At 37.3% G+C, this 27,401-nt stretch overlaps 1 protein-coding gene across 1 annotated transcript in view; it reads left to right on the top strand.

Moving 5' to 3' along the window:
• MGAT5B (alpha-1,6-mannosylglycoprotein 6-beta-N-acetylglucosaminyltransferase B) overlaps positions 1-27,401 on the top strand; it is a 99,317-nt gene that overhangs the window by 34,877 nt on the left and 37,039 nt on the right. The window contains exons 3-7 of the mRNA XM_074220979.1: positions 2,452-2,564; positions 3,517-3,590; positions 7,371-7,541; positions 8,628-8,792; positions 9,593-9,762. Of these exons, the coding sequence (XP_074077080.1) occupies positions 2,452-2,564; positions 3,517-3,590; positions 7,371-7,541; positions 8,628-8,792; positions 9,593-9,762 (693 nt within the window). The remainder of the gene's footprint in view (positions 1-2,451; positions 2,565-3,516; positions 3,591-7,370; positions 7,542-8,627; positions 8,793-9,592; positions 9,763-27,401) is intronic.

The following is a 27,401-nucleotide window of genomic DNA, read 5'->3' as shown; positions in this document are numbered from 1 at the left end:
TTTCCTTTAGTAAGGAACCAGACCATGTGTGATCCAGGGTTCAGGCTCATCCTCTTGCATACTCTATGAGTGTTTCCCCACTGCACTAGAAAAGGACTTAAATGTCCAAACTCTTAGACCAGAGATATTACTGCTATACATATGCTATATTGAGGTCAAAGATAAAAAAGTCTAATATATTTATGATATTATGTTGTAATAAATAAGATATGTAGACTTGAATGAGGAAAACCCAAGTTCAAATTCCTCCTTGAGTGATTATGAGTCAAATTGCTTAACTTCTCTCAGCCTTATTTTCCTCATCTGTTTACTAAAAATAATCATTGTACCTACCTCTCAGGGATGTTGCAAAAATTAAATGAGACAATATCTGTAAAATATTTTGTAAACCTTAAAGCAAGATATAAATGTTATTTTGTTGTTGTTTTTTTACATTTAAATATTGTAGCAATATTTTTTGTAGTAGAGAAGAACTAGAAATGAAGTACATGGGGACCATCATTTGGGAAATGGCTAAACAAATTTTGATCCATGAATGTGATGGAATATTTAGAATAGTACAGCTTCATAAGAAACAATAAATATGAAGAATATAGTGTAATATGAGAATTATTTAAAATTCATAAAATAAGCAGAATCAGGAAAACAATATATATAGTATTACAACAGTGTAAATAGGAAACAAATGAAACCAAACACTTTATTTATAATGGCTGTTTGACTGCAAGGAAGAGAGAGATGGGATTTGCAATTCCTTTCTTTGAAGAGGTGGGAGACTACTAATATGGTATAATGTATATGTTGTAGAATTTAATTGATGTTTTGGTTAGTTTTGCTAAACTGCTTTTCAAATTCTTGGCTATAAGAGATAACTGTCTGAGTTGGAATAGAAGGTAGGAATATGTTAGGAAAAGGTGATTTTTTTTAAAAAGCAATAAAAACTTTAAAGAAATGTTTCCAATCATATGGTTCTACATTTATGCTTTATACCTGTAGTATTATCAGGATTAAAAATAAAGCCAGGAAAGCCTGGCTATAAACTTTGCCTCTGGCATTGACTTATTGTGTGACCCAGGCTATTCTTTGAGACTATGAATGTCAGTTTCCTCATCTGTTCAATGGATAGATTAACATCTATAAAGCCTACCCTACACAGCTATTATGCTTATTATCTTCAAATAAGAGAAGTGTAAAGCATTTTGAAAGCATTTGCTTTAGAGCAATATATGTGTCAATTATTATTGTGGCCATCCATCATTCCCTGAGGATATTCTTTTTATTTTTTTATTTTTTATTTTTTATTTTTTTAATGAAGTTTTCATTTATTTTTTTATTAAAGGTATTATGTGAGTTTTACAATTTTTTCCCCCAATCTTACTTCCCTCCCCCCACCCCCCCATGGGAAGCAATCTGTCAGTCTTTACTTTGTTTCCATGTTGTACATTGATCCAAATTGAGTGTGATGAGAGAGAAATCATATCCTTAAGGAAGAGACAAAAAGTCTAAGAGATAACAAGATCAGACAATAAGATATCTGTTTTTTTTTTTTTCTAAATTAAAGGGAATAGTCCTTGAGCTTTGTTCAAACTCCACGGCTCTTTGTCTGGATACAGATGGCACTCTCCTTTGCAGTCAGCCCAAAATTGTCCCCAATTGTTGCACTGATGGGATGAGCGAGTCCTTCAAGGTTGAACATCACCCCCATGTTGCTGTTGGGGTGTACAGTGGTTTTTCTGGTTCTGCTCATCTCACTCAGCATCAGTTCATGCAAATCCCTCCAGGCTTCCCTGAAATCCCATCCCTCCTAGTTTCTAATAGAACAATAGTGTTCCATGACATACATATACCACAGTTTGCTAAGCCATTCCCCAATTGAAGGACATTTACTTGATTTCCAGTTCTTTGCCACCACAAATAGAGCTGCTATGAATATTTTTGTATAAGTGATGTTTTTGCCCTTTTTCATCATCTCTTCAGGGTATAGACCCAGTTAGTGGTATTGCTGGGTCAAAGGGTATGAACATTTTTGTTGCCCTTTGGGCATAGTTCCAAATTTCTCTCCAGAAAGGTTGGATGAGTTCACAGCTCCACCAACAGTGTAATAGTGTCCCAGATTTCCCACAACCCTTCCAACAATGATCATTAATCCTTTCTGGTCATATTGGCCAGTCTGAGAGGTGTGAGGTGGTACCTCAGAGAAGCTTTAATTTGCATTTCTCTAATAATTAATGATTTAGAGCAATTTTTCATATGGCTATGGATTGCTTTGCTCTCCTCCTGAGGATATTCTTGACTTTAATAATTGAGGATATACATAGACCCAGTGCTCGGATTCTTTACTTGTCTCATGGGGTCCATTGCTTGAAAAAATCTTTTTTGGGAAATGATGCCCTGAGAAGGTCCAAATGGGTTTTTCTCAGACTTAAAGTTCACATTTCCTTCCTTGCTCAGGTTCCCACCAGGTGCTAAGCTGATGGAGAAGATCCAGGCCATTGCCCAGAATGTCTCTGACATTGCAGTGAAGGTGGATCAAATCCTGCGCAACAGTGTCCTGCACAGTAAGGGTGGGTCTCACTACTGACTTCTTACTGTAAATATTTGCCTTCTCTTTATCTCAAATCCTTTCCAAAAAGGATAGTGATAATTTTTGCCTCAAAAGCTAAGCAAATTCCCATAAGGTTAGGTTATTGGATAAAGCTTCCCAAAAGTAGGACTTTTGAAAGGATGGAACTTCAGAGAATTGGTAACAGTTGATGTAGGAAGTGTAATAGCACTAGCTTCAAGGTTAGCACTAGCAACCTCTCCTATTCCCTTCACTCCCGAACCCTGTCAGAAATAGAAGTTTTAAACATGGATGAACAATAAATTGAGGGGGGATTCTTTAGACACTTAGCTGCTCTTAACCCCAAGCAGTGGCCCTTGCTTTCTATATGTGCTTAACTTAAAGAATTGAAGGAGATCATTTAGGAGAGATGAGACTTACTCCTTACTTGAAAGACTCAAACTCAAAAATATTTTGAAATAATTAGGTAAAAGTGTGTATGGTGAGAGAAGAAGGGGTAGAAAATACCCTTCCTCCAGACAACACTCACTCAACCCCACTGTATGATAATAGGGTAAGGTCAGTTCTGCCAATCAAGCCTACATTTTCCTTAATAAATGGATGAGTAGATATTGCCAAACCAATGTACATCCTGCTTGTCCAGTGAGATCATTTTTTTACAGGAGTGAAATCCAATTCCTTAGGAAGGAAGTAGGGGATGGAGTGGGCAAGGGTAAACATCTGTAAGAGGGACTGCTAGCATAAACATGGTTTGGGATCATGGGGAAGACTAGCATAAGTCTCTTGAACCAATCCATTCAGTGTACAATTCTTATTTAAGAAGTTGAGTGCTAGGGAAATCCATCTGCCCTTTTCCTATATTAGACTGACATTCCCTTCTGGAAGGCAGGGTATGACTTGGGGACCTTATTTTTCCACATTATCTGCCTTTTCCTCTGACCCTCCCCTCCTAGTGTCTGAAGGCCAGAGGGATCAATGTGAGGTGCCCAATGACCCCAAATACCCAGACTGCTCTGGAAAGGTAGAGGTAAGTAATTCCCAAATGCTCCAAGGAAAGTATTCTGTGGGGAGGGAGGAAAGGAGAATGTGAATGATCCTTCAGTTGATCAATCAATCAAAGTTATTCAAGAAGCATAGCAGAAACAAAGGGATATTGAAGGCTTCAGAAAATGTTGATGCAAGGAGCAGGACAGGTCCTATTTCAAAGAGTACCCCACCTAATCTCTATACAGGGGGTTGGTCCAAGGTGGTTCTGGTGATGCAGAGAAAGAAAGAGAACACAGTCATAGATTTGAAGCCCAAAGAGATCTCATTTAGTAATTAAGGAAACTGAGGCCTAGAATTTTCCCAATTAGTCATTTTCCCAAATTAGTCATTTGCCCAATCATACAGGGAATAAGTTAAAGGAAGATTTTGATTCCTCTTACTCCCAATCTAGAACTCTTTCTAATATACCACAGTAACTGTGGTGGAAAAAAAGATACATGAGATCTTAGGTAGAGGTGACAGATGTCAGTACTTATGAATTACTCTTAATAATTCAGTGGGAAGCATTATAAACCAGCTGCCTCTGTGGATACATTGTCAGGCAGAGGGCCCTTTCCCCCTCTTGAAATCATTGCTGTATGGTATAGTAAATGCATTTGATATCAAGAAGCCTTAGATTTTTACTTCTATTTTATACATGAGCTGTGTGACTTTGCACAAGCTGCATAACCTCTCTACCTCAGCTTCCAGATCTGTTAGATGGGGATGGTAAGGACTATAGTCATGCCTAACTCACAGGATTGATGCTAAGATCACTTAAATAAATGTCAATTATTGCTATTATTATTCAAATCAGAACTCTATCACTGATTGATTTCATGACCTTTAGATAGTTGCTTAACCTCTTTGGACCTTGCTTCCCTTATTTGTAAAATGGAGGGGTCCTACTAGATAATCCCTAAGGTCCCTTCCAGTTCTGACATTCTGTTAATTCTGCTGCTCTGGTTTATGTAAAGAACTCCACCCTCTCCCCCTCCCCCAGCCCTCCTTGCTCAGGCATTGGCAAGTATATGCCCTAGGCAAAATTTGAAAATTGCTCCCCTTGAGTGTTACTGTCCAAGGGAGGCTTTGTGCCTTCATATGCAACTAGACGTGTCACAAAATAATACCTATATATCCTGGGGTATATATATGTATATATGTATATATATATATATATATATATATATATATATACATGAAATTCTCTGGCATGAAAAAGATATGCATTTTTAAAAAGTCATTTAAAAATATCCCTTGTTGAAATTTTTGTACTCTCTCACCCTCTCCCTCTCTCTCCTGCCTTTCTTTCTCCCTCCTCCTCTCTCCCTTCTTTTCTTTCTCTTTCTCTTTCCTTCTCTCTCATCTCTCTCCTTTCTGCCTCTCCCCCTCTCTCTCTTCTTCCTCCCTCCCCCACACCAACTCTTCATGATTCTGCCTGCTAGTTTTCTATCTAGATGGGTACCTTCTGGTTGATTCCCTGGTTTTGACCTCCACTTCCATTCTGTAGCTATCTTTGGCCTTCTCGAATCTTGCTCCCGGGTCCTTCCTCTGGCCCTCTGGAAACTGATGTTTTTCCAATCTAGCTTTTTTTTTTTTTGCAAGGCAAATGGGGTTAAGTGGCTTGCCCAAGGCCACACGGCTAGGTCATTACTAAGTGTCTGAGACTGGATTTGAACCCAGGTACTCCTGACTCCAAGGCCGGTGCTCTATCCACTGTGCCACCTAGCTGCCCCCCAATCTAGCTTTAAAAAGTCTTCCAATGGACTTGAGGCCATTCTGTACTGACCTTCCAAAGCCTTTGTCTTAGACATTCTATGCCTTCTTCCCTGAAAACCCTGACTTTATCCTTTAAAACAAGGGTGTCCATTTTGGGGTTTTCCTGGAAAAGATACTGGAATGGTTTGCCATTTCTTTCTCCAGTGAAATAAGGCAAACAGAGATTAAGTAACTTGCCCATGGTCACACAGCTAGTAGTGTCTGAGGCCAAATTTGAACTCAGAAAGACGTCTTCCTGATTTCAGGTCTACCCTTCTATCAACTTTGCCATATAGCTGCCTCTCCCAATATTGGTATTCTCTTTTGAAATTACTTTTCACAAACTTTGTCTTTATTTACTTCTATACTTCTATTCCTTATAGAATGTGAGTTTCTTGAGGAACTCTTGGCTTTTGCCTTTGTATCCCCAGTGCCTCCTATAATGCTTTGTGCATAGTAGGTGTTTTAGATGTTTTAAGAATTTGTGGATTTGAGGGGCGCAGTGGATAGAGCACCGGCCTTGGAGTCAGGTGTACCTGAGTTCAAATCCGGCCTCAGACACTTAATAATTACCTAGCCATGTGGCCTTGGGCAAGCCACTTAACCCCATTGCCTTGAAAAATCTAAAAAAAAAAAGAATTTGAGGATTTAAGTTCCTGGACTTCACTGATTGGTTAAGTTTTCAGGTTTCCAGTTCTGACCACTTTCCTAATTTCTTTTTGTTGATTTGTCACTCAGGTACTCCCAGAAGAATCAAACTTTTCCTCATAAGATTTTTAAGGAATGTAATTATTTTAAGTACACATTAAAATGATATAAAAAACTTTCAACAAAAAGAAGAGTCTCCTCATGATCAAACTTTCCTCTTTCCTCTCCTTAGTGAAACTTGCCAGCTAGATGTCAGAGGGAGGTGAGACCCTACACTCAAGCACTTCCCAGCCAGTGGTCTCAGGTTTTTCCTGATGATAGTTGTCTCAGGATTGCCCTAAGAGGGTAATATTCTGGTTCCCTAGTTCTTCCCCCCCCCTTTTCTGCCTTTGCCTTTCCCTCTTACTCCAGTTCAACCTCGCTGACAGGAGTTTCTTTGTCCAGTTCTGTTGGGACTGAAATAAAAACTAAGAAATGACTGCCCATTAGTATATACAGAAATAACCACTGAATAATGAGGGGACAGGGAAAGGTGTAACATCTGCAGGGCTTCATCCTCATGGTTAGTAGTTCTGTTCTCAGGAGAATGTATGGTACAGTAGAAAGAATATTGGATCCATAATCAGGAGAAATATGTGTTTCATCCTGCCTCTGACACTTATTAGCTTCATGACCATGGGAACATCACTTAATGTCTCATATACACAGTTTACTCACTTGTCAAGTCAGGACTTTACCTCACAGAGTTGTTGTGAAGGTCAAATGAAGAAATGTCTGTAAAATGCTTTAAAAGCACAGTTAATTTTGACATACCTGTCTGCACTTGCATATGTTGTCAGGGGATTCAAGTACCAAGGATCATAGATCTAGGGCTAAGAGAGGCAATCCTTGAGAAATTAATTAAAGATTAGTTAATTAGAGAATCAATTCCCTCATATATATAGAAGAGGAAAACTAAAGCCCACAGAGTTAAGGTAGCTTGCCCAAGATTGCATACTTAATCACTAGAATTTTAATACAGTACCTCCTAGTCCAGTCTTGAGTGTATACCATGCTGCCTCCTAAATTTAAGGAAGAACTACCCTACTCCTCCATGCCACTACCAGGGGTTCCCTCTAAGAGGAGAGAGCATCACTAAAACACTTGGTAGGATTGCCCTCATCTTGTTCCTTTCCCCACCTGTCACCATCCTGTCACCTTGCTCTTGACTCACTCACCTTTGTTACTGGAGGATGAACTGAAGTTATAATTGATTACAACACAGTCTCCTGATGGTCTCCATCATAATTAAGTCAGCTGATTCTGCTGTGGTGATTGAGTTGGTATTGAGAGGTAAGGAATTGTCGTCTTGACTGATTCTCATTCCTTTCTGCAGTGGATGCATGCTCGATGGACTTCTGATCCCTGTTATGCTTTCTTTGGTGTGGATGGTACTGAGTGCTCCTTCCTAATCTACCTCAGTGAAGTAGAGTGGTTCTGTCCATTAATGTCTTGGAGGAATCAAACAGCATTGTTACCTGCCCCTAAGCCCTTGCCCAAAGTCCAGGTAAGGATTTTGCATGACAAATATTCCTATATACTTCCTTTACCCCACAGACCTTTAGATTCTGTAGCCTGATGAGTCTAAGGGATATAGTCCTTCGGGTAGAACATTAAAAAAAAAAGTCCAGATCCCTCCCATGTCCAACTGAAAGCTATCATGTCAACTGTCCATATCCACTTCCATTCCTATTAAGAGATTCTTAGATATATAGGCAGTTTAGAATATTTACAGATAGATTTTAAGGTGGGAGCCCTTAGAGGCCCATCCTATAGTGGATCCAAATTTCTTGAGCAGAGTTATAACTGATCCAATCCTTCACAGCTAAGGCCTGGAAATGACCCTTCATCCTAAAAGGAACACTTTGATTCAGACTCTTAGTGCCAGTTTTTGTCTTTTTATTTCTGTCCTAGATCTAATCCAGCCTCACATTTAATCTTGAGGATTAGCAACTATGGTTCTAAAGGTATCTCTTTAACCAGGGATGGAGAAATCCTCATGGAACCCAGCCCCTAATCATCAATGAATAAGAAGGATTATAGGGTCTGGGGATACAAATGCAGAAATGAAAGTATTCCTACCCTCAAGAAGCTTCTAATCTAAAAGTCATGACCATTTTTAAGGGAGTTTTGGTATAGGCCATTACAACTACTTGAGTGAAGTCATAAACCAACAGGTTATCAAGTTGAAATAATAATATTGATTTGTTATATATAAATCAAATGCAAGAGGTCAAAGATGAAAGATGGACACATATGAAGTGGATGGGCAGGTGACAAAATGCCCACATTGATGAAAGTCTGATGTCCTGCAGTATGGTTAGATAATGAAAGATTAATAGACATTCCCAGGGCAGCTAGGTGGTGTAGTGGATAAAGCACTGGCCCTGGAGTCAGGAGTACCTGGGTTCAAATCTGGTCTCAGACACTTGATAATTACCTAGCTGTGTGGCCTTGGGCATGCCACTTAACCCCATTTGCCTTGCAAAAAAAAAGATATCTGACATTCCCTCCCCCAAACCTTCTAGATACAACTTTTGTCCAACTTAAGCATTAATTTCTGCACCCCTCTCCCCCATGTCATTCCCTATAGGCAACTTTCCGCAACAATCTCTCCCACCTCTTGGAGTTGATTGGAAGTGGAAAGGAGTCATTGATCTTCATGAAGAAAAGGATCAAGCAGTTGGCAGCTCACTGGGCTCTGGCAGCACGACGCCTAGAAGCAAAGCTAAAAGGAGCCAGGAGAGACCAGAAGCAGGTAGTTGGGGAAGACTTCCCCTGGGGCTACACCAGGAGATTCACACTCTGGTGTGGGAGTGTGTTCTCGCCCTGTCATACCCTGCTTTCTGTGCCACCAACTCCCATACTAAATGCTATACCCATCACTTAAGACAAGTAACGCTGACCCCTTCTCTCGCTCTTATCTCATCCTGTTGCCCCAACTAGCTGGCTTGAGGGAAAGTACTTGCATGCTTTTAGAGATCCTTCTAAGAGCCCCTAAATTTAGACCAAGTTTCTATTGTGGTCCTAATTGCCTGGTCCATTGCCATGAAATTGTATGTTGTTTATGAGCAAGTAAAATAAAGGGTTAGTACTACAGACCCTAGACACCCACTTAAGTACAGATCTCTTAACCAACAGGCACTTGATGAATGGAAATTGTACTGAAATTTGAGCCAAAGCCAAGGGGATAAAATGATACATGAATTAGGACAGGTCACTCCCAAAGCCTAGGAGAAGGCTGGAACATGTGGCTTCTGACCTATAGGACAGACTGTAGGCTATATTTTTCTACTATTAGTGATAGGAGTAGCAATGATCTGATTTTGGGGAGATTTATCTGTCTTAATCTGGATAACTTGCTCTATCCTGCTCATAAGGCTTCCCCATCTACTTCTTGGTATCTATCTAATTTGCTATCACTTAAGAAATCAATTGTAATTTAGAGATGACATCTGCTTCTGATCAACTTCCCCACACCCCTGAGATAGATAAATCTAGATAAAACTTTGACTTTTTTTCTTTACACTGACTCACTCTCTTCTCTCTTGGCTTCAGATCCTTATCCATATTGGTTTCTTGACAGAGGAATCTGGGGATGTATTCAGTCCAAGGGTACTGAAAGGGGGACCCCTGGGAGAGATGGTACAGTGGGCAGACATCCTAGCTGTCCTCTTTGTCCTAGGCCACAACCTGAAGATCACTGTTTCCTTGAAAGAGTTGCAGAGGTGAGTGTGTGAAAGAGTTTATTGCAAAAATAGAGGTAAAGAATCACCTTGGAAAGAAGCATTGAAAGAGTCTCAGTTGATCAGCAACTTTGATTAGAGAACATGAACTTTGGAGGGCCCTGTCAAGCCAAAGATACTAAGATCTGGGACCATTAGAAAGAATGCCTGGTGTTCTGATTAAATCTATAAGTCTAAAATTTCCTAATGTACATGTTCATATTTTTCTTCCTCAGAACATACATGTTTAAAATTTTGAAGTGTACTGAGGCTACATGGGAGTTTTCCTCCTAATCAATGTCTTACTTCTAAGCTCATTGAAGTTATATTATTTGTATTCAATATGTAACCAGTACTAACTTTATAGAATTGGACTGAATTATGTAGGTCAGCTCTCCTCTGCTTCCCTGATCCTGATAGGAACTGATTCATCTACAAAGCTTCTTTAGGATTCCTCACACTGGATTACTTCTTGGTCCCATTCTAGCTCAACATGAAATTCAGAAGTGTCAGCTACTATTTCTTTACCCCTATCCTGGCTGTTATAGCTAAGTTTTTAGATGGAGGCAAAAGACTGGGGAATTAGAGGTTATTGCCTTGGGCTGCTGAGAAAACAGTCATTCAGGAGTAAATATAGGAGCATGAGAAGGGAGGAAGAATAATAATAGAAAGATTTCTGTTCTGTAGTTTCATTCCTCTCTTAAATCTGCTTTCCATTGGTGTTTTCCCAAGGGTGCATCTGGGTATACAAAACACAAAAAATACACAAATCACTGGTAAATGAATTAAACATACTCTTTCAGGTCATTGTTGCCTCTTTTCAGTAAGCTTTCCAGTTAGCATATTATAGATGAGGTCTGACTCCCCACTGTGCATCATGAAGGATTATCAGCTCTGGATGTATTCATGAGGTCTGCCCTTTCCTTCCCCTTTCAAAATGTTCAGAAAAGCATAAATTTAGAGCTGGAAGGAACCTTGGAAGTAATCTGGTCCAAGCCCCTTGTTTAATAGACAAAGAAATTGAATTTTAGAGAGAAGTTTGTACAAGGTCATATACTAGTAGTGAGTGACTAAACAAGGATTTAAATCCTTGTCCTCTACCTCCAAATGCAGTATTTATTTTATTATATAACACCATCTCTTCGAATTCCTTTCTCCACACAGTAACAGACTAGATCCTCCATTTCAGCAAAATTATAACAATAATTATTTACATTCCTATATTGTTTTAAGGTTTGTTAAAAGCTTGGCATACATTATTTCATTTGATCTTCTTCAATTCCCCTCTAAGTTTCAGAGATTATATATATATTATTTTTTACCAAATGATTATGATTTATAGCATTAGTAAGTATGACTTCAAAAACGTACCTAGGCTGAGTATATAAGGGCACTATGGCTCAGTAAAGATAATATTGTTTTGAGAGTCAAAAGTATAATAGGTATTATCCCCATTTAGAAGCGTAGGAATATGGGACAGAGTATGGGAAAAGGAGAGAAATAAGTACTTCATAGGAGCAGGTGAAAAGTTGTTCAAGATGTTTTATTCACTTTTCAACCCTGCATAGTATTATCAATTCTATTCCTTGGTAATACACAAATAAGGGGCCCAGGACTAAGAACTGTCCCTGAATGGTGGTGCTGAAGGAAGAGAAAGTCTTCACGAGGGTAGGAAGCTGTTTCTACTGTGTGAAGCCTCTGTCTGCTGAGATGTGTATGTGTGTGTGTGTGTGTGTGTGTGTGTGTGTATGTTACCTGCCAGAGAACAAGGATGCTCATTGAGACAAAAACAGAGTTGAACTCAAGTCATTTCCAACATTGCTTCCTAGAATTAGAATTATCTCCCAGCTCCTGCTAAGCAGAGAGTTTGAGAGATTTATTTTTTTTAATTTTTTTAGGGTTTTTTTTTTGCAAGGCAGTGGGGTTAAATGGCTTGCCCAAGGCCATACAGCTAATTGTTAAGTGTCTGAGGTCAGATTTGAACTCAGGTACTACTGACTTCAGGGCTGGTGCTCTATCCACTGCACCATCTAGCTGCCCTTCCTTGAGAGATTTATGGACAGTGTCTATGGGAATAAATGCAACATAACTACTAAATTATTATAAGTAATGAAAGGGGAAAATTTTCCCACGTTTGGTAATCTTTTGAAGTTGCTGAGAAAGATCTCTCAGAAACTGGGAGATGGGGGAGGAATGCTTATGGGGAAGTTGTTTGCTAAGTTTCAAAGATTATATATATTATTTTTTACCAAATGATTATGATTTATAGCATTAATACGTATGACTTCAAAAAGGTACCTAGGCTGACTATATAAGGGCACTATGGCTCAGTAAATATAATATTGTTTTGAGAGTCAAAAGTATAACACTATAATTTTAATTACGTTACTATCTAGACTTGGGCAAATAATTTAACCTCTGGACCCCATATGTGACAATGGGACAAAATATAGGCTTATTCATACAGCTCCAAGATGTTGTTAGGATAAGATCAGAGAATCACAGAATTGGGGATTTAAAATGTCAGTGGTCATTTCAATCTATACATAAAAGAAATTCCAATAAATGACCAATCAACTTCTGCATGAAGGTGAAACCCTACCTCTCTAGAGATACCACTCTGTGTCTCTCTAATTATTAGGAAGTTTTTTGAGTGCTTTTTTCTAATACCAAAGTAAATTTTCTTCTTTGCAACTTAAACCCTTTGCTCCTTGGTTCTTCCTGCTGTATAAAACAAAGAAAAATGAATCCCTCTTTGAATAATACCATTTTTTCCCCTCAAGTTTCTTCTCCAGGTTAAATATCATATACTCCTTCAATTGTTCCTCAAATAATATGGATTCAAGGACCTTCATTATTCTGATTGCCTTCCTAGATATTCTTCATCATATTAGTGTATAGACTCCTGAACTGAACACAGTGCTCCAGATAAGATCTGATGAGGGCAAGATATTGAGGGACAGATTTTTGGAAACTATGCTTCTATGATTACAACCCTGGATTTAATTCATTCATTTTTTGCTTCAATATCACACTGCTGACTCAAACTGAGCTTTCAATTCACTGAAAACTTCAGATCTATTTTCAGAAGAATTGTCTAAACTTTCCTTTCCTGTTTTATATTTATTGTTGATGCATATTTGTTAAAATGAATTTTTATATAATGTATTATTATATACATTATATATTTATTTATTATATGTTATTTATATATTATATATAATATATAATGTTATATACAATATATTACTTATATATAAAATGTAACATTTTCTGTATATCCTTATTGAATATTACATTATTCAACTCAGTCTAATACTCTAGCCTCTGAAGATTCTTTTGGATCTTGTCTCTGTTATATAGAATGTTAGCTTTCCCATCTAACTTAATGTTATCCATATATCAGATGAACAGTCACCCATGTCTTTTTTCACATCATTAGTTTAAAATATGTTAAAAGCACAGGCCCAAATATATCTCTAGAAACTTCCTGCCATGTCAACATGGGACAGTTAACAACTACTCTTTTAACTTATCCATTCAATCTAATTTCCAAATTCATCTAATTGTATCACTCAGTTCAAATCTCTTCATCTTCTCCATAACTCTATAATATGTCCATTGATCAGCAAAGATATCATCTCTAAATCAGTGAATATAGGGTCTTTGGGTTTAGTGGCCCCAAAAAGAGACTTTTAAATAGAAAATTCATTTCAATTCAATAAACATTTATAATGTTCCTACCACTTGTAAGACTGTACTAAGCACAGAATATACAGTGGCAAATACAAAATAGTCCCTGACCTCAAGGACTTTACCTCAAATTTGCAATCCTTCTGGGAGTGGTTTGAAGTACTGCTGAACCCAAAGAGCAAGATGGAAACCAAAATTTGTTAAATTTGGAGATCTTTAATTTCCTAGGGACTGCCTGGGGATGAAGAGTACCAAATCAGACAGTACCTAAATGTTCAGGGGATAGAGTTTTTATGGTGTTTTTTTTGGGGGGGGTACTGAGAGCAAGCAGGATACAGAAGCAAAGACAACAGATATATTATTTTGTCATACTACTACAAACATATGTAAACATATGGTTCAGTATAGATGGGTGGCTGGACAGAGTGGGAAAAGGTCAGGGTCTTTGTGTTATGTCTGAACATGGTTCCTGAGATGGAGGGAGTCACATATTCCAGGGCTTCCCACATGTTTGAGGGAGTGAAATTTACTATCTTATGGTTCCAGCCACATCTGGGGAAGGGGGAGGCAGTCCTGGAAGGAAGCAGGAATTTTACAAATATAGCAAAATAATTAGACTAACAAGGGTTCTTTGTGAATCTTAGACAAATTTATGATATATCTGTGACTCCCAGAGTCAAGCATTTGGGTCCTGTCGGATTATTTTCAGACCCAAAGGCACCTAGCAAAGTTATATTTCTGAAGAGTTTCTTAGGGCCCAGAAAAGTGTCAAGGACTCCTTCTGTACAAGGATTACACAAATATTGATAATGTACTTCAGTACTAGATTTGTGTTGAGGTATGAGAGAATTTCATCATGCATTTACTTGTTTTTATGTATTATATCTTCCCAAAATTTTGCAAAGAGCATATCAATCTTGGATAATTTTCTTGAGGCATAAGGTACAGGGGGGAAAAAAGACAGCAAAAGGGAAAAAAATCCAATTTAAAAATTGCTATGTTGTGTAAGATAGAACATAAGCAGGTCAACAAAATTAACTTAGTTCATAATTTAAAGATAGGCAAAGTCTGGTCTTGGAGTCAAGAAGACTTGTGTTCAAATCTTTTCTCCGATCTATATTAACTAGATGAACTTGGGCAAGTTGTTTAACTTCTGAGCATCCCAATTGTATTATAGTCCTAAGACTGTGTGTGTGTGTGTGTGTGTGTGTGTGTGAGAGAGAGAGAGAGAGAGAGAGAGAGAGAGAGAGAGAGAGAGAGAGAGAATATTCCTGCCCCCATCAGTGAAATTACAAGCTTATCCAAAAAGAAGAAATAAAAATATTTGGAACTGAAAAAGACCTTGGAAATTATCTAGTCCATTCTTCTCATTATTCTGACAGGAATACTGAGACCTAGAGAGGATAAGTGAGTTGACCACAGACACATGGATTCTAAGTAGCAAGACCAGGATTCAAATCTAGACATTTTCTCCAAATCCAGCATTCTTTCTGTTTTTTTCTTACCTGCCTCCCAGAAGACTTTCCTTCTGACCCTATAAGCAAGAAGCATAGATACGCATTATTAAACCACCAAGGAAATTGTTTCAGTTTTTCTTTTTTTAAATTTTCCTGGTTCAGCTAAGTACAGATTCCTCATGTAGGAAAGATCATGGACTACAAATGTCTTCATGTCAATCTATAATTATAGGTTGAATACCAGAATGGAATTGTACAATCATCGTGAGCATAGAAACACTTGTTTTTGAATCATAGGTTTTGAATAGGAAGAGATTTTAGAGGTAATCTATCTAGTCCAATGCTTTCATTTTGTAGATCAAGAAACTAGACCCAGAGGACTGACTTGCCAAAGATCACACATGTAAGAAGTGGCACAGCCTGGATTCAAACACAGATTTTCTTATTCTAGATTCAGCACAGGAGATAGATTTATGGTTTTAAAAATGTATTTAAGAGCACAAAGTCAACTTTACAAATGTTACCAAGCCCGAGATCTGGGCACTAAGTATAATGGGTTGGGATAGGAACCAAGTAAGTGATTGAAGGTTAGCTTGAAGGACCAAGACTTTAAATGTATATAAGAATATATTCTAAATCCCCATTTGCTAAATAGAAAACAAAATATTTTTGAGTCAGTGGTGATGGTATCTGATGTGTTGGGTAGTATGATACATGGAAGAAATACTGTGATGGGGGAGAAATAGGTACCCAAGGGATAATGATGAAATAGTATGCTTAGGAGAACCTAGGCATATTTCTAACTAAGTTTCAAATGAGTCTAGTGAAATTTTTTTGATCTTTTGCTTGGATATGACTTTTTTTCTCCTTGCACTTAGTATTTTTGGGGGTAGGATGCAAAAGGAGTTAGGTGTAAGCTGGAGACAAGAAGTGGGGTAAAGATATATAAAAGGAATGGTATTTGATTTTCCAAAACTATTGTTCCTAGTTCTATTGGTGCTCAGATAAAAGCTCTGTTCCCAGGTTTGGATTTAAATATGGTTAATAAATTTAAAGGCCAAAGTTATTATCCCTTCTCATCTTATGATAATAGTTTTAGTCTTGAAAGGGGATATCAGAAGAGGTATACTTAAATAAGAGGTATCAGATTGCCAGGTCATCAAGAAGAAGGTAGCATCCTCTAGGATCGATTGGAATTTGGGTTTCTCAGCTCAGAAGCTAATCACACAGGAGTATAGCTCAGGTTAATATAAAAATAGGTCAGTGAGATGTGAAGTTAAACTGAATTTAGAGACTCATTGTTCAGCTTCAGTGCTGGAAATGTCTCCCTTGGCTGGTGAAATGACCTGTATAGGAAAATTAGCAGGACATAGATGCCACTAATAGATTCATTTTAGTTTATTCACAGATGTTCCTGGCAGATGTCTTGGCTCCTGTCTAAATAATGTGACTGGACAAATAAGCAGGCTTCTCTCCCTGTTCCAAATGCACATCTGGATATGCTACTACATAACATCATTTTACTATTGGTACTACAATACTACTCTAGCAATGGCATTGCAATAACCACAGGCTCCTTGACAAGACCATCATAAGGTGATGGAAGACATCCCCCAAGGCTAGAAGGAAGGAAGTCTATCAAAGCAGATCCATCTTCCAGCTACATTATGAAGTTTTATTACAAGTGTTGGGATCAATTGATTTGTTTTTCCTTCTTTCTTCTTCTGTTTTTTTTTAACCTATGTCTCTCCCTTTTAGCTTTTTTGGGATCAGCCATGCTCTTCAATTTTATTTGCATAACTGAGCTTTTAGTCCATTCATGAGTGAAATTGGTTTTAGGAGAAAATTAGTTGACTTAACTGGCAAATGATGAAAGCCTGAATAAAAAATGTTTAAAGAAAGGGCTAGAAGGAAAAATCATGTTCTCTTTGGAGCATGTGGCTTGAATGGAAATCAATCACTAGGTCCATAAAACAATAGAACATTAAAGCAATAAGGTACCTTAGAGATAAAATAGTCCAAGTCCCACATTTTACAAATGAAAAAACTAAGACTAACAGAGTAGAAATGACTCCCAGAAGACTTTCCTTCTGACCCTATAAGCAAGAAGCAGAGTTCATCTTGCTAGCTAATAGCAGAGCTGGGCCTAGAATTTTGATTACCAGTTCAATCCTTTTCTTTTATAATATTTTCTTCCCTAGTGGATCCATGATCTCACTGATATAGGATGGTCTTCTAGTAGGCAGATAAAAGAATCTGTAGGAGAGACTAAGATCACATATTTAAAGCCAGAAAGGGCCTTTAGTAGTCATCTGATCCAACCCCCTCATTCTACACACAAGGAAACTGAGGTCTGAGTGTTGTGACCAAAGCTACATAGGCAAATAGCAGGGCCAAGAATCAAATCCAGGTTCTTTGATTTCAAATCCAGTACTCATGACCTCCCTTAATTTTATAGCATGGTGTGATCTATCCAAAAAGCCTGAGTTATACTGAACTTTTCAAGATACAGTTTCCATTTTGTATAAAGAAGGGATTTGGGCTAGGTCATCACAAAGGTCTCTTTTGGCTCTGATATTCTATGATTCTAACACATCTGCTTACTAGAGTTAGATTGTCTGGGGCATCCATAGAGCCAGTACTTTCTTGTATGATGCTGGTTAAATGAATTTGATTCATTAACAAGCTTCCATAGAGAAGGTTTCTTTCTTGGCAATTCTCTGTGTTTGCTGATTAGAAGGGATAATTGGTAAAGAAATAGTTTACTTTCATAGCTCACATTTGTTGTAGGTCTTTAAATTTTATAATGCACTTTCTCACAACAAGCTTTTGAGGTTGGTAGTAAATGGATTACCTCTATTTCAAATGTAGCATAGGAGTTGGTGTTGGGATGTCTAATCTCACTTCTATCAAGTCTCTCAAACTGGCCTGAACAACTTCTCTTCTTTTTTTGAGGTTTTCACCTTCTCTCATTTGAAGCTGGCTCATTTCCCCCTTTCAATATATGACTACCCTGCAATATAGTTTGGCTTCCACAAAGAAAGGTGACTGCCACAACTAGAATCAGTCAAGATTCTAGGAGTAACTCTGAGAAGTAGTCATTTCTACTGTTATAGCTCATGAACCCCCACTACTGGTGTATTTCCCTTCACTAAATGAGCCAACTCTTTTTGTTTGTTCATTTTGTTTTTTTGGGTTTTTTTGGTAAGGCAATGGGTTTATATGACTTGTCCAAGGTCACATAGCCAGATAATTATGAGGCTGAATTTGAACTCAGATCTTCCTGACTCCAGGGCCAGGTGTTCTATACTCTGTGCCACCTAGCTGACCATTCATTAGCTCTTGACAGATTTTTATTAAATGTTTACTTAATCAGAATTTTTTTAAGCAGAAGATAAAGAAAAAATGATTATTATCTGGTAGAATACCTATATATTTGTGATGCACTCATCCACCAATGCATATAGTGTCACTGGAAAGTAGGTACAAAACTCAATTTGCTAAGTACAATGAGGACTATATATGATCAAGGATACTCAAATTCATGAACCACAGGTGTTAATGACCTTTCTTTTTCTCAAGAACTGCTTTCAAACTTCCCTAATGGTTATAGTTTCTGTGTTGATAAAATTGGTAACTATTGACAAAATGACTAAACCAGAGCTTCATAGAAACTGCTCCTAGACTCCTATTAGCTTTCCTTCTTGTCACCTAAGCTTATTCTTGCTCCCCCGTGACAGTTCTAGTCTTTGGTGATTCCAGCTTCAGGCTCTCTACTGAAGTAGTATTTTGGATTTTTTGTTTGTTTTTTCAAAAGAGCAGAGATCCTTAGTCTAGGATTGGCAGAAGATCCTCTAATTCTGCTTCTTCAGTTGGATTCTAAGAGATCCTTCTCCACCTCTTTAACAAGTGATGGTTCTGATAAATATTTTCTTTCTCTTTTGTCCACATTTACATAAGTTTTGCAATGTGCTTTATAAATATCTCATTTTATCCTCACCACAACTCTAGGAGGTAGGCATTCTTGCTGTTCCCATTTTGCCGATGAGGAAATTGGTTAAGTGACTAACCAAGATAATATAACTAGTAAACTTATGAAATGGAATTTGAAATCACATCTTCTTGACTCCAGTTCCAGAGCTCTATCCCCTGAGTCAACTATGCAACAACAGAGAGAAGTATCTGATTTCTTCTCTTTTTCCCCCTCTTCAGCAATAAGTGGCAGTATAGGGAAACATCTCCTTTCCTCTTCTCCACCTCCTCCATATTAGATGTCAAAGAGAAAAGAATGTGCTCTCTTTCCTTCCTATCATTTATATGCTGATTATTCTCTTTCCAGGCCAGTCTCTCACAACTCTAATGACTTTTCAGTCATCTTAAACTGGATGTCCAGCTGGTATCTTAAACTCAACATGACCAAAACAGAACTCATTATCTTCCCCCTAAACTCTCCCCCCTTTCTTATCTTCTGTTATTGAAGAGAGCATTATCATCCTCCCAGAATCTCAGGTTCATAACATTGGAGTCATCCTAGATTCCTCATTATATCTCACCCTCCTACCTATATCCAAACTGCTGCCAAGGCTTTGTTGATCCTCCATTTAACCTCTAAAGTGATTTTCCTAAAACACATGTCCAATCACATCACCAACACTCCACTTCCCAAACCCCCACACAAAACTCCCTAACACCTTCAGGATCAAATATAAAATGAAATGTTTGGCATTCAGGGTCCTTCATAACCTAACTCTTTTCCTACATTTCCAGTCTCCTTACTCCTTACTCCCTTACATGTACTCTTTGATCCAGTGATGCTGGTCTCCAGGATATTCTTTGAACGAGATACTCTCTCTCTCGACTGGCATTTTCTCTATTTCCCCATGCCTAAAATGTTCTCCCTCTTCTGACATTCCTGGCTTTCTTTAAGTCATTCTAAAATCTGAACTTCTATAGGAAGCCTTTCTTAACCCCTCTTAATTCCTTCCCTCTGCTAATTATTTCATTTTTTTTGTTTTGTATATATTTCTTTGTATATTAGCTTGCCTAAGGCCACACAGCTAGGTAATTATTAAGTGTCTGAGACTGGATCTGAACCCAGGTACTCCTGACTCCAAGGCCAGTGCTTTATCTACTGTGCCACCTAGTCGCCCCCTAGGGACTGTCTTTTGCTTCTTTTTGTATCCCCAATGTTTAACTATGCCTGGCACATAATAGATGTTTAATATGTGTTTTTTGATTCATTGAATGGTATAGGTGACCCAATATAGAAAGCTACAACCACCCTTTTAGACAGTTGTGAAATGTATTCTTTTGCCCTCCATTCTTTTTAATCCGGTCTGCCTCACTTTAAGACACTAATTTATAATGAGAATCCAAATTCTCATTTCTACTGGCTGAATTATAAATAGTAAAAGTACTTTTGTCCAATAATCATAAAACAGGTATGGAGCTCATAGTTCCCCAATCATTAACTCTAAAGTTTTTCAAACTGTTCTATGCAAATAAACAACTGAAATACAGAACACCAAAGCTGACTTTGCTCTGGGTAAGTGCATTGTTCCTATACTGACTTTTCCTCTGAATTGTATTTGGTTTTGTGTTTTTCCATTTCAGTCATTTAAAATTATCAAAGTTTGATAGGGGCACCCCACTCATGTATAGATTGGGAAACAGAAGTTCAGAGAAAAGAACTAATTTGGCTAAGGTCATAGGCTTAAATGACCCAAATCCAAAACCAACCCTAGGGATTTTGACTCAAGGTCAGTGCTCTTTTCATTATGCTATGTTCCTCTGGAAAATGAAATAAACTTAAAGGGAAAGAGAGAATCTATACTTTCCCTGTGGGGAGAGAGAAATGAGATCTGAGCCCTAGATACTGCCTTAGTGGCATGACCTCACAGGGTTTGACCTATCTTTTCCTAGAGATTTTGACATCTTAATTATGGTGAATAGGGAAAGCCTAGGTAATAAAAAATCCATTGGTAATTATAGTTAGTGTTTTATCTTAATCATTTCAGTCCCATGTTTTAAAAAATTATTTATTGGGGCAGCTGGGTAGTACAGTGGTTAAAGCACTAGCTCTAGAATCAGGAGGACCTGAGTTCAAATCCATCCTCAGACATTTAATACTTACTTAGCTGTATCTTGTATCAATTAATCACACTGCCTTGCCAAAAAAGCCAACACTATTTATTTATTTGTTTGTTTATTCCAGTTTTATGTAGAGATTATTTTCATCATTCATTTTTGTAGCTTTCTCCCTTCAACCCTTCCTATCCTCCACCCTGATATAGGTTTACATATGTACAATCATGTTATACATATTTCCATATTGATCACAGTGTAAAAGGAGAATCAGAGCATGAAGGAAAAACAAAGAGAAGGGAAAAGCAAAAAACAATATTAAAAAAAGTGGAGATAGCATGCTTTTATTTGCATTCGGATTCAAAAGTTATTTCTCTGGCTTATGGACAGCATTTTCCACCACATTTCTTTTAGAATTGCCTTTGAATGCTTTACTGCTAACAACAGCTAAGACCATTATAATTGATCATTGCACAATGTTGCTGTTAAGGTATACAATGTTCTCCTAGTTCTGCTCACTTCACTCAGCATCAGTTCATGTAAGTCCAGGTTTCTGAAATCTGCCTGCTCATTGCTTCCTGTAGAGCTGTAATATTCCATTATATTCATATGTCATAACTTATTCAGCCATTCCTCAACTGATGAGCATCCCCTCAAAAGAGCTGCTATGAGTAATCTTTTACATGTGGATCTTTTTTCCCCTTTTTGTGATCACTTTGGAATACAGACCTAGTAGTGATATTGCTGAGGCAATGGGTATTTATTGTCCTTTGGTCAGAGTCCAAAATAACTCTCCAGGGTGATTGGATCAGTTCACAATTTCACCAACAGTGTATTAGAGTCTCAATTTTCCTACACTAATCTGATAGGTGTGAGGTGATACCTCAAACTTGTTTTAATTTTCATTTCTCTAATTAATAGTGGCTTAGAGCATTTTTTCAAATGAATATATATATATATTTTTTTGGTTTTTTTGTTTGTTTTTTTGTTAGGCAATGGGGTTAAGTGGCTTGTCCAAGGCCACACAGCTAGGTAATTATTAAGTGTTTGAGGCCGGATTTGAACTCAGGTACTCCTGACTCCAGGGCTGGTGCTCTATCCACTGAGCCACCTAGCTGCCCCTATATATATAGTTTTAATTTCTTCATCTGGAAACTGCCTGTTCATATTCTTTGACCATTTATCAGTTGGGGAATGACTTGTATTCTTAGAAATTTAATTCAGTTCTCTATATATTTTAAGAAATGAGACCTTTATCAGAGACACTGACTGTAGAAATTGTTTTCTAGTCTGATGCTTTCCTTCTAATCTTGGTTATATTGGTTTTGTTAGTGGAAAAATTTTTCATTTTAATGTAATCAAAATTATCCATTTTGTATTTCATAATGTTCACTATCTCTTCTTTGGTCATAAATTCTCCCTCTCTCCATAAATATGACAGTAAACAATTCTTTATTCTTTTAATTGGTTCATAGTGTCACCCTTTATGTCTAAATCATGTACCCATTTTGACCTTACATATAGTTTTTATTGCATCATGGTATAAAAAAGATGCATTTAATATTTCTGCCTTTCTATATTTGATTGTGAGGTTTTTATGCCCTAAAACATAGTAAGTTTTTGTGTACAAGCCATATACCACTGAGAAAAAGGTATATTGTTTTCTATATCTTCAATTTTCTAAGATTCTATTCATATCCTTAATTTCTTTCTTATTTATTTTATGTTTAGATTTATCTAATTCTGAAAGAGGGAGTTTGAGGTCCCCTACTAGTATAATTTTGCTATTTATTTCTTCTTGTAACTCAGTTCTCCTCTAAGAGTTTGGATACTATGCCATATATATATATTTAGTATTGATATTACTTCATTGTCTATGGTGCCTCTTAGCAAGAAGTAGTTTCTTTCCTTATCTCTTTTAATTAGGTCTATTTTTGTTTTTGCTTATCTGAGATCAGGATTGCTATTCCCTGCAATTTTTAACTTTAGCTGAAGCATAATATATTCTGCTCCAGCCTTTTGCATTTACTCTGTCTCTCTGCTTCAAAGGTATTTCTTGTAAACAATATATTGTATGATTATGGTTTTTAATCCATTCAGCTATCTGCTTCTGTTTTATGGGAAAGTTCATTCCATTCACATTTACAATTATGATTACTCACTCTGTATTTACCTCTATCCTATTTTATCCCATTTATACTTTTTTCTCTCCTTTCACCCTATCTCTCCTATTTTTTTTGACCTATCTATTGAGAATAAGATTCAATCAATACTCACATCCTCCCTTCTTTTCTTCTATTATAAAAGATGCTGATTTACCTTCTTCTGCCTCACCTTCTTCTCCCAGTATAATTCTTTGTTTTTTGCAAGGCAATGGGGTTAAGTGACTTGCCTAAAGTCACACAGTTAGGTAATTATTAAGTGTCTGAGGACAGATTTGAACTCAGGTCCTCCTGAGTCGGTACACTATGCCACCTAGCTGCCCCCAATCTTTTTCTTAATTGCTTTTTAAAATATTATTGCATTATAATCAATTTATACCCATACCCTTTGTCTAATTACACCTCTTTCAACTGTCCCAATAGAAATATAATTCTTGAGAGTTACAGGTATTATCTTCCCATGTAGGAAGGTAACAATTTAGTCTTATTGACTAACATTTTTTTCATTTACTTTTTTTACACATCTCTTGAGTCTTATTTAAAGGTCAAATTTTCTGTTATGATCTTTTCATCAGGTAAGCTTGAAAGTCTTCTATTTCATTGAAAATCCATGTTTTCCCCAGAAAGAATATGTTGAATTTTGCAGGACAGTTGATTATTGGTTATTATTCAAGTTCCTTTGCCCTACAGAATATCATATTCCAGACCCTCCAATCCTTTAATGTTGAAGCTAATTCATGCAATATCCTGATTGTTGATCTTTGGAATTTGAATTGTTTCTTTTTTGACTGATTATAGTATTTTTTCCTTTAGATGATAATTTTGAATTTTGGCTACAATATTCCTTGGAGTTTTTATTTGGGGATCTCTTTCAAAAAGTTATTAGTGGATTCTTTCAAGGACTATTTTGCCCTCTTGTTCTAGGATGCCAGGACAGGTTTCCTTGATAATCTCCTGAAGGATATTGTCCAGATTTTTTTTTGATCATGGCTTTCAGTTAGTCAAATTATTCTTAAATGTTCTCTCTTGGATCTATTTTCCAAGTCAGTCATTTTCTTCATTTTTTTCCGATCTTAATTTTGTTTTATTGATTCTTGATAAATTATAGTCATTAGTTTCCACCTGCTCAATTTATTTTCTTCAATTAGCTTTTGTATTTCCTTTTCCATTTGACCAACTCAATCTTTTAAAAGGTGTTGCTTTTCTTTTCCAGTTTTCTATAATTTTCAATTCTTTTCCCAGTTTTTCCTCTCTGTCTCTCTCTGTCTCTCTGTCTCTCTCTCTCTCTCTGTCTCTCTCTCTCTCTCTCTCTCTCTTATTTGGTTTTAAAAATCCTTTTTTGAGCTCTTTCAAGAGAACTTTTTAGATTTGAGACCAATTCATAATCTCCTTTGAGGTACATGTAGGCAACTTGTCACTACGGTATTCCTCTTCTGAGATAGTTTTTTTAATAATTTATTTAAATTTTTTGTTTGTTTGTTTAAGGCAATGGGGTTAAGTGACCTGCCCAAGGTCACACAGCTAGGCAATTAATTATTAAGTGTCTGAGGTCAAATTTGAACTCGGGTCCTCCTGACTCCAGGGCTGGTGCTCTATCCACTGCCCCTCAAGATGGTGTTTTGATCTTCCCTGTCACTATAGTAATTTCCTCTTGTTAAGGCTCTTTTTCATTTTTGCTTATTTTGAAAGTTGAGCTCTGCTCTTAGGACACAGGGGATACAGTTACAAGTTTTTTATTCTGGGAGTCAGCAGGCTCAGGTGCTGGCATTTTGCTTCCCTGAATTAGGTTAGACTCAATCCCACCTGTGGCATTGGTGTTCCAAGGCTGACAACATGTCTTCCACTGGGACTGGGCAGATCTGTTATACCGCTGGCCCACTGAGCTGGTATTTGTGCTGTAGCCATAAACCTCCCACTGGCTTTCTCATGTGTTGGACTGTGCTCCCCTTTTACCCAAGTGATGCAGACCTTTCTTGAAGTACCTACAAGATTTCTTGAGTTCAACAGTTGTTTCACTCTGTCTTTTTTGTGGGTTCTGTCAAAAAAGTTTCTTTTAAAGTTATTTCAGAGGGAAACTGGGATAAGCTCAAGCAGCTTCCTAGTTTCTCTCCACCATCTTGACTCCACCTAGCAAATTCCCTCAGGAACATTTTTTATGAACTGCTCATAAGAAGTTGAATTTTCTCATTTTAAAGAAAAACTTATTAGTCTGACAACACTAGGAGTCATAAGACTCAAATTCAAATCCTACTCCAAACCTTTACTAATTGTGTGACTTTGAGCAAGTCAAAGTAACCTCTCTTGGAATTTCCTTCTAGTTCTAATGCTTGAGGTTCCTTCTAGTTCTAATGTTATAGAATCCTAGGTCCTCTTAAGTTTTGCCTACATCTGCTCACTCATCTCCAATTCTTGTTTTTGCTGTTGTTCAATGGTTTCAATCATGTCCATGACCCCATTTTGGGATTTTTCCATGGTGAGATCCAGCAGTGGGTGCCATTTCCTTCTTCAGTTCACTTTGTAGATGAGGACCTGAGACAGGGTTAAGATACTATTTGTGGCCAGATTTGCACTTATGGAAATAAGCCTTCCTGATTAGGAAGTCAGTGCAGAGCCTGGTTCTCTCTCCACTGCTCTATCTTCTTACCCTCCAACCAAAAGGACTAGGGGCATATATACCTTCTTCCCATCACTGTGACTTATAAAACTTCCAAAGTAAGTCTTATCTTCCTTTTTTTATCCTTCCAGTACACACACACACACACACACACACTCCAGCTCATTGTTGCCAAATTCTAGCATAGTCCTGTTTGGGGAATCTGAGACTAGGTAGGAAGGAACATCTAAGGTATAACTGGTTGTGCCTGGTGCAAATTCAGTTTAGAGAGGGGGTGGGGTGGGGGAGTCCAAATAATGAAGAAGACAGTTTGAAAAAGTGAGGAGGATTGCACAGTGGGTAAACAATTCCTCTAAAAGTATCATGAGAGGGACAATTGTGCCCTAGGTCTTGAGAAGATCAGGACCACAGTATAAGGTCTGAGGGATGTAGTTGTCATGGAGAAGAAATGTGAAGGTCTACCATTCTAGGAAGAGGATCCTTTGGGAAAGAACTGTGACATCTAAGGAGGATGTTTTTCCATCCCCCTACCTCCTAGGTTTGTTCTGTGGAGAAAAGCTCCATTCACCCCATGCTAGTTACAGCTCTGAGGAGCAACCTTAGGAGTCAGTTCAGCCTGATAGATTGAATTGCTGCCCTTCTTTGGCAGTAATTGGAAAAAGGTTTTCAGAAAAGGAGACCTCTTCAATTCATGTCATTGCTCCAAACAGCCATTTAGTGTAAAATTGCCCATAAAAGTGAACTTAAATTGCAAGAGATAAAACTACTGCCTACTGATTCTCCTCACAGCTGACCTTTTTGCTTCTGTGAAGGTTTAGATTCTTTATGAGGTGAGCAATGAAGCAGATGCAGGCACTTCTCTTGGGTGAAGTCACTGCAAATTGAAAATTATTTTTTTCCTCTGACTCTGGAATATCAGGAAGGACTCTTCTTGTGGACTCATTCCTGAGTATGGTTGAGCCATACTTTTTTAAAATTTTATTCTGAACTTAAAAAATAAAATAAGCATTTTCATAACATAGTAGAATAGATAAAAAGATGATTATACATGAAACTACAAATCTATTATGTACAATATGTCATTCTTTTTAAACACATAATAAAATTATCATGTAATTTTTCTTTTCTTCCCTATCCTTCTTCCCCATCCTAGAGATGGCTATCATTAGAATCAAGCATGTATGTGTATGTGTGTGTATGTAAAATCATTCTATACATACTTCTATCTATTAGTCTTTTCTCTGGATACAGATAGTATCTTCCTTCATAGTCACTTAATTTGGTGTATTTATAATAGTCAAAATGACTGATGTTCAGAGTTGTGGTTTTTTAATAAAATTTCTTTTGGCACTCTTCATTATTTCATATAAGTCTATCCATTGTTTTTGAAGGTCATTGAGCTCATCATTTTTTATAGTATAGTAATAATAGTCCATAACAATCATATACTATAACTAGTTTAGCTGTCCTCCATTTGACAAATACCCCTACAATTTCCAGTTCTTTATCATCACAAAAAAACTGCTATAAATGTTTTGAACTATACAGATTATTTTCCTTTTTCATTCATCATTTTGGGAAATAGACCTAGTAATGGTATTGTTGGATCAAAGGATATGAGCAGTTTAATAA

This window comes from Macrotis lagotis, chromosome 2 (genome assembly GCF_037893015.1).
Source record: "Macrotis lagotis isolate mMagLag1 chromosome 2, bilby.v1.9.chrom.fasta, whole genome shotgun sequence".
NCBI lineage: Eukaryota > Metazoa > Chordata > Mammalia > Peramelemorphia > Peramelidae > Macrotis > Macrotis lagotis.
Note: the sequence above shows the minus strand (reverse complement) of the source record. Positions and strands in the feature narration are given on the sequence as shown.